Source organism: Arachis duranensis, chromosome 2 (assembly GCF_000817695.3).
Source record: "Arachis duranensis cultivar V14167 chromosome 2, aradu.V14167.gnm2.J7QH, whole genome shotgun sequence".
Taxonomy (NCBI): domain Eukaryota; kingdom Viridiplantae; phylum Streptophyta; class Magnoliopsida; order Fabales; family Fabaceae; genus Arachis; species Arachis duranensis.
Window position 1 is genome coordinate 91,014,945 of NC_029773.3, and position 14,528 is coordinate 91,029,472.

The 14,528-nt window shown below is 30.3% G+C and overlaps 2 protein-coding genes and 1 long non-coding RNA gene across 4 annotated transcripts in view; 2 read left to right on the top strand and 1 right to left on the bottom strand.

The window, feature by feature from the left end:
* Nucleotides 1-1,498, bottom strand: part of LOC107476130 (uncharacterized) — an 8,218-nt gene extending 6,720 nt beyond the window's left edge. For both annotated transcript variants that reach the window (XR_008005731.1, XR_001589645.3), the window contains exons 1-3: nt 1,348-1,498; nt 1,202-1,256; nt 985-1,113 (exon numbers count right to left, since the gene is read on the bottom strand). This is a non-coding gene — a long non-coding RNA (uncharacterized LOC107476130). The remainder of the gene's footprint in view (nt 1-984; nt 1,114-1,201; nt 1,257-1,347) is intronic.
* LOC110277480 (uncharacterized) overlaps nt 1-4,334 on the top strand; it is an 18,131-nt gene extending 13,797 nt beyond the window's left edge. Inside the window, exons 2-3 of the mRNA XM_052256952.1 lie at nt 3,963-4,097; nt 4,213-4,334. Of these exons, the coding sequence (XP_052112912.1) occupies nt 3,963-4,097; nt 4,213-4,327 (250 nt within the window). The 3' untranslated portion in view covers nt 4,328-4,334. The remainder of the gene's footprint in view (nt 1-3,962; nt 4,098-4,212) is intronic.
* Nucleotides 4,335-5,922: 1,588 nt separating this feature from the next.
* Nucleotides 5,923-12,140, top strand: LOC107476018 (MATH domain and coiled-coil domain-containing protein At3g58370). Its single transcript, XM_052257980.1, has 4 exons — nt 5,923-6,056; nt 7,013-7,146; nt 7,250-7,398; nt 11,389-12,140. Exons 1-4 carry the CDS (start codon nt 5,967-5,969, stop codon nt 12,138-12,140), a joined length of 1,125 nt encoding a protein of 374 aa, XP_052113940.1. The 5' UTR covers nt 5,923-5,966.
* Nucleotides 12,141-14,528: the final 2,388 nt, after the last annotated feature.

Genomic DNA, 14,528 nt, shown 5'->3' on the forward strand with positions numbered 1-14,528 from the left:
TATCCAGCCAACCCGACAAGTCTGAATTGTCCTTAGACTGTCCCCTGACGTGCATCCCCAAGAGTCTATGCATAACTTTATCTCAAATAATCAATATTGCTCAATGGGGGTAACATTCCCGAAACTTTATATAATGCCCGGTCACACTTATGTCGTAGGGTCAACAGAGTATCGAGTTTTCTACCTGGTACACGTGGTGGCAAGCCACGACACTTTATCTAGGGAATCTCGTATCTCAGATTATTCAAATTCATAAGACATATAAGTAATTCAATTATAATTCATCAACATCCACATCATTCTCAATTGCATCTCATTCATCATCATACATCAAACATATTCAATCCTTATCCTTCATTATCACACCTCTCATTCCATCCATCAATAGTTCTAATTCAAAACATAATTCATTCTTTTTTAAGAATCAAACTTCAAACTTAAAACATACTCATTTTCTTAATAACTCTAAACCAAACCATATAACCTTTGAATCTAAATATTTTTAGATAATCATATAAACAAAATATCTAATTTTTATAAAATTTTGGCAGCACTTCCTCTAAAACTCAGACTTTGCCACCCTTTTAGGGTCCAAACTTATTTTCTTTTCAATTCAACAATTATACTCATACAATATTCAAATTCAACAACCAAAATTCAACTAAGGATCTTAGTTCACTAATCCTAGGCTTCTAACACAAAATACCTCAAATCAATAATTCACCAAATTATTAGTTAATCAACAAGCACCAAACCAACCATGTTCATCAACAATAACATTCAACCATAATTCTCTCCAAATTAACATAACAACATTCACCATCCAAAATTAATAACTAATTATCCAATAAACTTCAACCAATTATATTCATCGACAAATTACTAAACATTAAACATACACCTGCATTCCAACTTATCCTATGGTCATCTAGCCTAAGTTTTCACAGAACATTATATATTAAATGCAAGAAACCTAAACCATACCTTGGCCGATTTCCACGTAACGACCAAAGCAAATTATTTAAAATGAAGGCAGCCCCTCAAAACTCAACTAATCCGCTTCCTCCAAGTTCCAATATTCACAATTTCAAGCTCCAATTATTTATTCACAACCTAATACACATTTATAACACACATATATCCAATTTAATACTCAAAGCTCAAATTCAATAAAATTAAAATAGAATTATCATATCCTCACCTTACCCAAACTTCACATAAGCAAGAGTGAACATTTTCCTCAAGCTAATTGGATCCTAAAACATCAAAAATTAAAGAAATTCAATACCTCCACTCAAATTCCCAAAAATTGGGGAAGAAGAGGCTGAGAATTAAAAAACAAGTTACCTATGAAATTGTTCCGGTAGAAACGTAGAGCTCGATGCGGTGGTCGCGTGGCCACAAACGGTGCAGCGATCGGAGCTCGGACGGAGGAGATACGGCGTTCGGAGTTCACCGTAAGGGTTACGGGATTCCTTTCTCTCCTTTCCCCTGCAACTTCAACGTTGCTGAAATGGGGAAGATGAGGACGTGGGTCCTTTTTAAAAGCTGGTCCGGTTGGGCCCACCGTCCGGTTTGGGCCGGTTTAACCGGTTCGGCCCGTTCGGTCCAATTTTGGACCGTTTTCTTTAAAATTGGTGTCAAAATTCTCGTTTCGATGAGCTCTATCCTAATTTGATATAATATTCGCATTTCTAATCCTTCTTATTAAAAATTAATTTATTGACTAATTATCTACTAATTAATCGGGGTTTACAAATTTTGTATCTAAATGTGATTTTAAATAGTGTAATCCAAATAACATTTATTTTACTATAATCCATTTTGATATAAATATTGTCAAACATAAATCTGTTAACACAAACTTACTTTTCATCAAAATCAAGTTTGCAAAATCAATTTTATTCAAACTCCTATTTGTAAACTGAAATCCAAACACACACTAAATCTTTAGATTCCTGCAATTTCGTACTCCGTTGTATATATATATAAAAGTAGGTGACTTCTGTGATGGCATGGAATTCTGTAGTTAAGGATGGCTAAATTTGACCGACCAATCTCGTAATGACATGTGAAAAAAAAATGTTCTATTTGTAATGTAGCACAAGTACAATAACTAATAAGTAAATTATTACAAGGACCTTTATGGATTTTTCTGGCCAAAAATATGTTTTTGTTATATCGACCTTAATTTGGACGGACCAAATATGAAATAGAAAAATAGTTGGATATCTAAAAATATTAGAAAATAAATAAATATAATTTTTAAAAATGCAATATAAACTAAGATGAATAGGACATTATAAAAAAAAAGAGATGTCATTATTTTAGAAATTAATTAGAAGTGTATGTCATTATTTTCACTATTAGATTATATTTGTAAGTGCAATTATATAGCTTACAAAGGATATATTCCTCTTTATTAAATAAATATATAATTAATTAATTATCGTTAAGAATGTATTTAAATTATTTTTTATTTATATTTTTATATTTTTGTAATAGTAAATTGTCCGTCGTAAAATAAAATATATAACGGAATCATTTAGTGAAAAATTTCTAACACTGATGAAATAAAATTACGAATAATGACTTAATAGTTTTTGTTATTTTTTATTGTATTTTTATGAATCAATAGAAATATAAATTGTTAGTAAAGTTAGTGTATTTTAAACTTGTTTTAATAATTCACACGCCCCTGATTGCATATCTGTTATGTCAACAATGGCACCTGAATAAATTTTTAATTGAATCTAAGCGTTACTCATTATTAAGATTTACATTTTTTTATCATAATATATATTTTTTTACCAAAAAACTATAATTCAAATGTCTTAAGTGTTCTTATGTTTATCTAAAAAGTTGTAAAAAGTTATAAGTTTGAGTCTCTTTATTTTCGGTAAAAAACATTTTTACTTAAAAAAATACTTTCAACATATTAAATACATAAATAAGTACTTTATATTCTTGTACTTAAACATAATTGATAAATAAAAAATTATTTTTATATAAAATATTCAAATATCAAATTATTTTAAAAAATTTTAAAAAAATAATTATTTTAAAAATTCACCCAAATAAATATTTAATCTTATTGAAATTAAATTGAATTAATAGTACAAAGTCATTTCAATCTATTTCAAATTAATCCTTAATGAAGTAATTTAATACGGTTAAATTTCATATTTCAAAAAATTTTTCAATTTTATAATAAACCAAGAGAGTAAATTACTTATTAAAAAAATTAACATAAATCATAAGTGACTTAGACAAATTTATTCCTGAACAAAGATTTATTAAAAAAGTTTTTTTTTGTGACTATTAAAAAAGTATGTTTGTATTTTTACGAACTTCACACGAATACTTCTTTCTAGAAGAGAAAATATTTATCCTTTTTAAAGATAAGAATGAAATTTTATATATAATACAATACAATAGTATCTATTAAATTAGATTGCATTTTAAAATACCATATTTATTTTTTTTGAAACACCCAACCAAAATTTTCATTTCATGTTTTCATCTATCTATACTAGACCTATGTAACAGAAAAAAAAGTTATTGGTTGGGAAAATCTCCCAAATATCTTTGCAGTAACCTACTCTCACTTACTGCGCTCAACATTGATATGCTCAATAGAAAGATTCTTTTTGCCACATGTTATTATAATATTAGTCGGTCAAACTTTAGCCACCTTTAGCCACTTAATTCCATGCTACCATAGAACTCATCATATAAGTATGAATTTGAACTTCGTCAATATCCTTTTTCTTTCTCTATGCCCTTACACTTTGCCTTTATTTCAACCTGATACGTAATTCTTCCATACTCTGATCTGATGATATATAACTTTAGTTTCCTAATTTCTTATTTTCAAAAATATAAAATATAAGAATTATTATATGAAAATCAAAGTCGCCAGGATTTCACTTACCTACTACTCTTGTATGATAATATTTCAGTTATTTTGTAAGAATTATGGAAAATCATCAAACAATGAGTGAGAAGTTTGAGAAATTCACATGGACCATCAACAATAATTTCTCCGTGCTGGTGGAGTTTGATAAGTACCAGTTTGTTTTTGGTGGCTATACATGGTACACTCAAAATAGTTATGAATACCCATTTCAAAGTTATATAAAAACATTATATTATTTGTATGTGCCCATTGATATATTTTGACATTTTTTTATAATTTTGGAATTATTTTAGGAGCATTTCTGTGGCTATAGATGAGAACCGCTTTATGGATTTTATCTTGGATGTTGTTGATTGGATTCAAGGACACAGTATCACTATAAATTTTAAGTTCTCATTTGTTAATTAGAGGGTTGACACACTCGTAAAATCAATAGCAATAGGTATCTATGTTTTTTATGTTTAAGTTCTCTGAGTTAATTAACACAATAAAATTTTATCTCAAATATAATTTGAAATTGAATAAAATAAAATAAAATAAAATAAGCATGAAGATTAAGATTTAAGATTCAAGATTAAGATTTAAGATTCTTTTACTATTAGCTTCCAATTTTTAATTTAGTCAAATTTTTTCTTTTTACTATGCAAGATGGACAAGTAAGATTCACTGAAGATACTCGTCGTGGAAGTTGTGTTTTCAGTTGGAGGACGTCTTTGAATCCACTAGAACTTACTTTTAATGATAATTTAATCATTGTTGCCGAATTTTTGGTGAAGGAATCACCACATCATCATAAACAGTTAGATGATGGAACTAGTAACACTATTATTGATGATTCCTCAAAACCATGTTTTCAAGTTTATGAAGATTTTGAGAACACAAATGAAAAGGGTTTTGTTCAATTGGCAGAGGAAGCTTGTCATAAGCATCCATCAGTCATTGAATGTCATAAGAACAAAAATCATAGTTCTATGTTCACCAAGTGGGGATTCATTGCATTGGGAAGAGTGTTACATTTTCTTAAGACTAAGAAGGTGAAGGATATGAATGATGAAGGTTGCAAGGAACTTCAAGTTTTATGGAAAGAAGTCATTGCTTTCGGATTTGATGATTTGGCTTGGTTGGAGCCTCATGTTAAGTGTGCTTTGGGCATGAGGAATCATAAGGAGAGAACTATGCATGTGAAACAAATGAAGGAGAATGTGGCAGCTCTTGAAGTTGATCTTAAAGTGGCAAGAGAAGAATTGGTTAAAGCTCAAGAAGGTTTTGAAGAAAGAGACTTGAATGATGTGTTGGGATATTGAATACCTACATAGCTAGGTTGGTTTCACTTTTGTGTAGAATGTCTTTAATTAAAAATATTGGTTAATAATTTTGTACATAAGTGATTAAATTATTTTAGTGTGAAATGAGTTATCATGGATCCTAAATAAATATTTACTCCTTCTGTGTTCTTTTACATACATATGTCTCTTTTTCTTCTAATTTGGTTTTTTTCTAACTTTATTTTTTTAAATTAATATGATAATTTGTCATATCATAGTATTGTTGATTCAGCTAAACTAATCTTGAGTGTTTAAATCTTTTTATACTTATTTATTTTTAATACTTTCATATGAGCATATAATTTTTTTTTGTTTTATGTTACAACCGAGATTCAAATGAAACCTTTGATAAACAACACATGAACTATGAGTTCGTATTTTTAAAATATTAATAAACTCATAATGAATCCTCTTCCTCTTTTAATGTTGAACAAAGTCATGATCATAATCTTAGCTTTTGAGTATTAAAATAATACTAATCCTCTTTGGGATTAGTGAAATGTGAATCCTAATGCACAATATGAATTATGAAACCAATCCTTACGAAAGTGGATAGGAAATTTGGAATGATGTTATGACTGTTGGTGGGTCCCAACGTCAAGTGGGGTCACACAATTTTAAAAACGAAAAAATAAAAGAAAGGAAAAGTGGCATATAATAATAATATAGCCCCGGGAAGGGAGAGAGAGAAATAAGCCTCTCATAGTCTCGTTTTTGAAACAATGAAAACAGAGAGTTTGTGGGAGCTCGTTGTCGAAAAGAGGAAGAAATTAGGGAGAAAAGATCAGTCTAATATTCCACACGTTAAATTGGTAAATTTGTTTTAATTTTTATGAAATTTTAGTATTTTATTTTTGGTGTAGAGATGAATATAAAAATATTATTTATTAGTTGTATTGCCCTTTTTTATTTGAGTTGAGATATTTATTTTGCGAAGATTTTATGTTGATTTTATCAGTTTTGATGATGTATTTTATTGATTGTTGAGATATCTTAGTGCTATTAAGAAGACTGATTATATATCCATTGTTTTGATAGCGAAAAATTTTACTGGATCAGATTTTGTGGGTTTTTTTTGTCCCTTTTTTAGGGGTTTAATTCTCATATTTGATTATTTAATTTCTATTATCAAAGGTATGTTGCTCTTGGTGACGAATTTTCCTCCTTCATTCCTAAAAAAAAGTGTTTTTCTTCCTCGTAACTGTTGCTGTTGTGTGAACTTGAGTTATTTTCAGTGGAAACTCTGTTTTGGATAAGTGGAGCTTTGCTCATCATTTATGCATTCTGATATTGGCAGCATTTTATTATGTATGATTTTTGTTTGGTTTACTCTCACTTTTGTATGTTACTTCTTCATTCTTCATTTGTTATTCAACTTCTCTGTGATTTCTTATACCCAAAATCCTTATCTTTCGTGGTTGATCCTCAAGTTTTGTTTTTTGTTCATTAAATTCGACTTAGTTTATAATAGAACACTATAACTTACAACACGATTTAGGTACACACAGTAGGAGTTAGCTTAGGGGAAGTGAGTCAAGTGCAAAGTCAGGTTTCATGGTGAGAAAGACCAAACTTTTTACCAAGGTGGTTTAATAAAAAGATTTGAAAAAAATAGTTATTCCACTAAGGGTATGTTTGGTTGGGGACTTGGGGTAAAAGTGAAGTGAAGTATTTGTAATTTTGCAGTTAAAGAAGGCCTAATTGTTGATTTGCTGTTATATTATATCAAATTCAATTGATTTTAGTTTTTTTTAATTATTATTTTTAGCGGTGGTATCAAATGGAGAATCAAGAAAAAATTGGTGAAACGTTTGAGACGTTCAAATGGACCATTAAGGACTTGTCTAAGTTGAACACCAAGAAGCTTTACTCTCAGAACTTCAACATTGGTGGTCATCCATGGTAATTGAATTTAATTCTTGTTTACTACATATGTATGATACTTGATTAGTTGACATGACCGTTTCACAAGTGCGTTTTAACATGTTTTGGACTTTGATTTTAGGCGGATTCTTATGTATCCAAAGGGAAACAATGTGGGTTACTTGTCAATTTATTTAGATGCTGGTACTTTGCCTTGTGTGGAGACCAGATTTTCCAAGTTTAAGTTGGTTCTAATTAATCAGGTCAATGACAAATTGACACAAACAAAAGGTATCTTTCGTATTTACCTCTCCGCTGTCCTGTTTGTGTTTTCCTGTTCTTTTCTTTGTTGCTTCTTTTAGCTGTGTTATGTTTTTCATGAATGAAAATTGTGTTTCTTAACAATTTCTTGTAAAGTCTATGTTTTGATTGGGTTTTAGATTTTTGGTTTTGACTATATGGGTCATGTATGAAGGTCTTACTATATGTATAGTCTTCTGGTGATTCTAATTTACTAATTATATCGATTACTCTTTTGGATCAAGATCCTTTATAGGGAGAAGTTGGTAAAATGATAAAGTGAGGAGTTAATTACTTTTAAATTAAGATAGTGTGGCTCTCACATATGATAGGAGTTACAAATTCAATAGTGATTAACTCCCCACTTTATCACTTTACCAATTTCCTCACTTTAGAAGACCTAAATATACTTATTTTTATGAGTTTTGTTAGATACATACAAATTTCACAAGTTCAAAACCACTCCAATTGTGTGAAAACAACATTGCTATTTTCTAATTCATTAAGTAATATATGAGTTCTATCTTATCTACAATACTAGCATGGTGTTAATGTATGTCCTATCTTTCAAAAAGTTGACTCTTGATATGTATATATGAATTTTCCAGAAACTCAACACACATTCAATGCCAGAGAGAGTGACTGGGGCTTCACATCGTTTATACCTTTAGCTCACTTTTATGATCATAGCAAGGGGTTTATTGTGAACAACACAAATTTCTGTCAACATCCCAGAACTCGAGAAAAAAGTTTATCAAGCTGCTCCACCAGTACCGTGCAAGTTCCTGCCAAGCCTATTGAAAATGGTGATAATCCTTTATCTATGGACATGTCTGCAATCCCAATTGATGAGCTTGTTGATTTCAGGGGTTTAGGGAAAATAGAAAAAGCATTTGTTCCTCTTCTAGACGACGTATGTGCAAAGCATCCCTCAGTTATTGGATGCCAGAAGAAGAGAAGTCGAAGGTTTAGCGAATGGGCATTCACGGCTTTGGGAAGAGTTCTGCATTTCCTCAAGACTAAAAAGGCGAGAGATATGGATGAAGAGGCTTGTAGCCATCTTCAAATCTTATGGGAGGAACTCGAGACGTTTAGATTTGATTTGACTTGGCTTGAGCCGCATGTTCAATCTGCCTTAGGTATGAAAAATTACATGGAAAGATCCGCTAAGGTGAAAGGTGTGAAGGAGAATGTGGCTGCTCTGGAGATGGAAATGAAGAAGCTGAAGGCAATGGTTGCTGCTGTAGAAGTTGATCTTGAATTGGCAAGAAGAGAATTGGTGAAAGTTGAAGAAGGCTTTGAAGAGAGAGATTTGGATGGTGAACTAGGATATGGACCATAGACTCACTTATTTTGTTGAAATTTCACTTAACCTATGCAGAGATTGTAAGGAACAAATGAATCCTTGTGCAAGAAAACAGTCCTAACTAGTTTTGGTTGAGTTGCACAAAGAAGGAAGATTACCAATTAAATTAACTAACAAATATCTGTAATTTTGTGAAACGTGACACTTATTTCTACTGAAGCTAATATTAATCTCCTCTTTTAGGGAGGTTACTGTAGGTATGAAAAATCTAAGTGTTTGACTGTTTGTGTACTATATCACCTAATATTAGGAGAAGTTAGTATAATTGTTTATTATTATTAACATGAACTTTAGAGTAGTTAGGAAAGATTTATTGAGATCGCCAAGGGGAATAATGCCCATATATTAAGTAAACTAAAATATCAAAGTATCAATATAGACATATTGGTTGACTCAATAACAAGATGGTAGTAAAATCTGAAGAAGAAACAATAATACATGCATATTCTGAAAATAAGAGTATCTCTCGGAGCTAATTTTAAGTTTAATTTTATTTTGGATTCTAAGAATGACACCTAGAATTATATGTCATAAAATTATCTAAAACAAAAAATGATATTTTTTATTGTAATATTTTGTCTTAATTCATTTATAATTTTATATTATTTTTAATTATTTTATCTAAGATAATTATACAAATTGTAACAATTTTATTAGTTTTTTTTTATCAAAATGATATCGTCTCGATGAGGTTGATTTCTTTTATCTATTAATTTTAATATAAGTTTTAATTATAAATCAATTCACTTTTTGAATGTATAAAAAATAATACTCCAAAATGGCAAAAGCACTCTATTAGAGTTTTCTCATTTAAATAGTCAAAAGTATATTTCTTTCTTTAACTAAATGCAATACCTTTGCTTTGTTGTACTTTAGCATATTGTAACTATCTATTTCTTAATATATAAAAGTAAATGGATAAGTTTATTTACGTTACTTCTAAGACATCTTTCTCTTCTTATTAATACCATATCAGCAACATCACTTATCTGACACAATTTTAAAATCAACTACTCAATTTTTGCCAATCAATTATTATTTCTAAATCAGCAAATAATAGAAATATATGTAAATTAGGGTGCAAATTTACCAATAATAATAATTAAAAATTAATAATGTCTAACCAAATTTGTAATCTACAAAAAAATTGAATCCATATTCCTATATTTATTATCTCTTACCATTATTCATTTAAATAACATCAAATTTTATTAATGATCCCACGTTTTTAGATACCGTTACAGTGGTTTACATTACAACTTATTGAAAAATGTGGCCTCTGATTCACATTCTCAAGCTATTACATATTTACATTTTCAATTTCTACCTCTTCGTTTCTATTTCATGCCTCGTATACATAAATCAATAAAATTAAACGAGAAGATTTATTATTACTCTTAACATTTTCCCATGCATGTTCATCATCATAAACTCAAGAGTGAATCTTTGGACTAATGTCCTCCTCCGTTTTATATATAGAAATAGAAGTATGAGTATGATGATGTCAATATCCTTACCTTCTACATTCCGTTTGCTTGCACTTTGCCACTATCCAAACTTGTACGTATGATCTCTATTCTCTATTATATTAATTTATATAGTTTCCTCATTTCTTATTCTCATAAATATAAAACGTCAAATATTAATCGTTTTATAAAAATCAAAGTCAACAAAGACTTCATTTACCAACTACTAATTTATAATAATATTTCAGTTTATTTTGTAAGAATTATTGGGCAGCTGTAGGAGTATAATGTTGAATCATCAAAGTATAATATTTCACTTGAATATATGATGATCTATTTGGTAATTGGAGCTCAGTTCATTTATGTATTCTGATATTGGCAGCATTTTATTATTTGGGATTATACTGTTTCCTTAATGTCACTTGTCCTTTTTTTTATCCGTAGTGGTGTGGTATGAAATGGAGAATCAAGAAAGTATTGGTGAAACGTTTGAGACGTTCAAATGGACCATTAAGGACTTATCTAAGTTGAACACCAAGAAGATTTACTCTCAGGAATTCTTCATTGGTGGACATTCATGGTACTTGAACTAATTCTGATTTATATATATGCGTGATACCTAATTAGTTGACATGATCTTTGAGGTGTGCTCTTTAAAATGTTGTGGACTTTGATTTTAGGCGGATTCTTATGTTTCCGAAAGGTAACAAGGTGGTTTACTTGTCGATGTATTTGGACGCTGGTGATGCTGCTACTCTGCCAAATGGATGGACCAGATTTTCCAAATTCCAGTTGGTTCTGATTAATCAGGTTAATAGCAAAATGACAGAAGTAAGAGGTAACTTTCATATTTCCCTCTCCCCTGCCCTGATGCCCTTATGCTTTGTTCGGTTTTAGATTATTTTTTGTTTTGTTTTGACTACTTAAGCTTATGCACTCATTTCTACACATGGGCCATGTACCTTATGATATGCATAGTCTTCTGGTGATTCTTATTATATAGATTACTTTCTTTACAAGTTTCGTCTGAATAATACCAAAAGTATGAGTTCTATCTAATCTACAATACTAGCATGGTGTTAACGAATGCTCTATCTTACAATAAGTTGACTCTAGTTGACTCTTGATATGTATATATGGATTTTCCAGAAACTCAACACACATTCAATGCCAGAGAGAGTGACTGGGGCTTCATATCATTTATACCTTTAGCTGACTTTTATGATCATAGCAAGGGGTTTATTGTGGACGACACTTGTATTATTGAAGCCAAGATTTCCGTCAGCCACCCAGAACTTGAGAAAAAGGTTGATGAAGCTGCTCCACCAATTTCTGTGCAAGTTCCTGCTAAGCCTATTGAACATGCTGATAATCCTTTACCTATGGACATATCTGCAATCCCAATTGATGAGCTTGTTGATTTCAGGGGTTTAGGGAAAGTAGAAAAAGCGTTTGTTCCTCTTCTAGACGAAGTATATGCAAAGCATCCCTCAGTTATTGGATGCCAGAAGAAGAGAAGTAGAAGGTTTAGCGAATGGGCATTCACAGCTTTGGGAAGAGTTCTGCATTTCCTCAAGACTAAAAAGGTGAGAGATATGGATGAAGAGGCTTGTAGCCATCTTCAAATCTTATGGGAGGAACTCGAGACGTTTAGATTCAATTTAACTTGGCTGGAGCCACATGTTCAATCTGCCTTAGGTATGAAAAATTACATGGAAAGATCCGCTAAGGTGAAAAGTGTGAAGGAGAATGTGGCTGCTCTGGAGATGGAAATGAAGAAGCTGAAGGCAATGGTTGCTTCCGTAGAAGTTGATCTTGAAATGGCAAGAAGAGAATTGGTGAAAGTTGAAGAAGGCTTTGAAGAGATAGATTTGGATGGTGAACTAGGATATGGACCATAGACTCACTTATTTTGTTCAAATTTCACTTAATCTATGCAGAGATTATAAGGAACAAGTGAATCCTTGTGCAATAACATAATTTCTTGCACCATAAACAGTCCTAACTAGTTTTGGTTGAGTTCCACGGAAGATTACCAATTAACTCACACAATTGCTGAAATTCTGTGAAATGTGACACTTATTTCTGCTGAAGCTAATATTAATCTCCTCTTTTAGAGAGGTTATTATATTTATGAAAAATCTAAGAGTTTGTGTACTGTATCACACAAATTATACAAACAAAAGTTAAAAAAAAAAAAATAGAAACTCAAATCAAACATGTCTTATTTCTTAAGAGTCTATTAGTTTTATGAATTTGATTAGGATACTTGTACTATCGTAGCTGAAGTTTGTCATCGACATCCTAATGATAATCACGTAATGTCTTTGGTTACAAAATATAACAACAACAAAAACAACTTAGTGGATTTCAAGGGTTTATGCGAAGTACGAAAAGATTTTGTTCAACTATTCGAGGAAGCGTGTTCTAAACATCCTGAACTTGTTAGAGGAGTGAAAAGGAGAAATTGGAGTCAAAATTTTACTGAAAGATTATTTATGATTTTGGGAAGAGTTCTACATTTTTTAAAGAGTTATAAAGATGTAAAAGACATGAATGATGATACTTATGATGAAGAGATTCAGGATTTGTGGGAGCAACTTAAATCTTTTGGATTTGATGATCTGATTTGATTGGAAAATGATGTTAAAAAATATATGACGGAAAAAATGAGGAAAAATGTGGATATTAAAGGAGAAAAAAGAGAATTTTTGAAAGTGGAATTAAGGCTTTGCCATTTAGTATATATAAATATCCTCTTATTGCTTATTCCTACTATAATATTTTCCAATCGACTGGCTTAATTTAAGTGTGATTAAATTGTGATGGTAGCGTCATTTTCAATTCCAGTTGAGTTGGCTTTGGTTGTGTCTTGCGCGATCATAAAAGAACATGGGTGGTTGGAAGTGCTGGAATGGTCTCGGGAATAAGTGCGCTCCTGTGTGAACTTTGAGTAATATAATTTAGTTTAGTAATGAGTTTATAATATGGAACTAATTTTATTGTGTGTGAAACAGGGAAGACTCGGCTGAAGTTTTTCCTCTAGTGACTTATTAGAATATTCCGTCAAAGCATGAAGAGCATCTCTTATTCACAAGGTATTTTACCTGAAAATTACGACAGACTTTCTCTTAAGTTAAATTTGGGGTTTAAAGTAACTGTGATTAGAGGACTTTACTTCAACCTCCTGAGGCTTGGTTGCACCTATTATAATGTGATTTAACTTAGGCTCTTTGTTTCTTTTTTTTTTTTCAGCACAAAAACAAAAAAATTAAGTGTAATTAGTGTGTTTGGTTTAATTTCTTTGAACTTCATTAATATGTTTGACTTTATTTAAATGTTATGATTATTTCGTATTTACTTTAATATATTTAATATTGTCATTTTAAAAATGTTTGGAGATAATCCTATTTAGTCCAAAATTATTCAATTTTTTTAATTTTTACTTCATTTAGTTGGAGATAATATGAAAACTCAGTGATTCAGGTTACTCATCGTTTATAACTTCAACTGAGTTTTATGATCTAATAAAGGATTTTTTGTGACCGATTCTTGTGCCATCGTGGCTGAAATTTGTGTTGAGAATGATGACCATCAACATCATCCTAATGAGGCATAATGTCTTTGATTACAAGAAATAACAACAGCAATTTAATGGATTTCAAGGATTTATGCAAAGTAAAAAAAATATTTTGTTTAACTATTGAAGGAAGTGTGTTCTAAGCATCCTAAACTTATTGAAGGAGTGAAAAGAAGGAATGGGAGTGAAAAATTTACTGAAAAGTCATTCATGGCTTTAGGAAGAGTTTTTCATTTTCTAAAGAGTCATAAAGATGTAAAGGACATGAATGATGCTGGTGTTAAGGAACTTCATAATTTGTAAGAAGAACTTGAATCTTTTGAATTTGATGATCGGACTTAGTTGAAAAATGATGTTAAAAATTATGTGGAGAAATTATTAATAAACTGTAAATGCAAATGTCTTTGTTGAGTTACATTTTGGGAAAAATTATTAAAATGATACTAAAAGATTTCGTGGACAAAATATTTTTAGAAAATTATAGATGACAAACATTTTTTTTTAATTTTGAAGTGACAAAAGTATAAAAAATTACATTATTATAAGTAAAATAATTTTTTATTTGAAATATGATTTGTACATTTAAATCAAATTTTTGTATAAATATTTTGAATAATTTTAGAAAATTCATACAAAATTTGATCTCTAAATTTTTCATTTTTTCAATTTCAGTTATTTACAAAAGAAAATTACAAAAAAAGATTAGAGT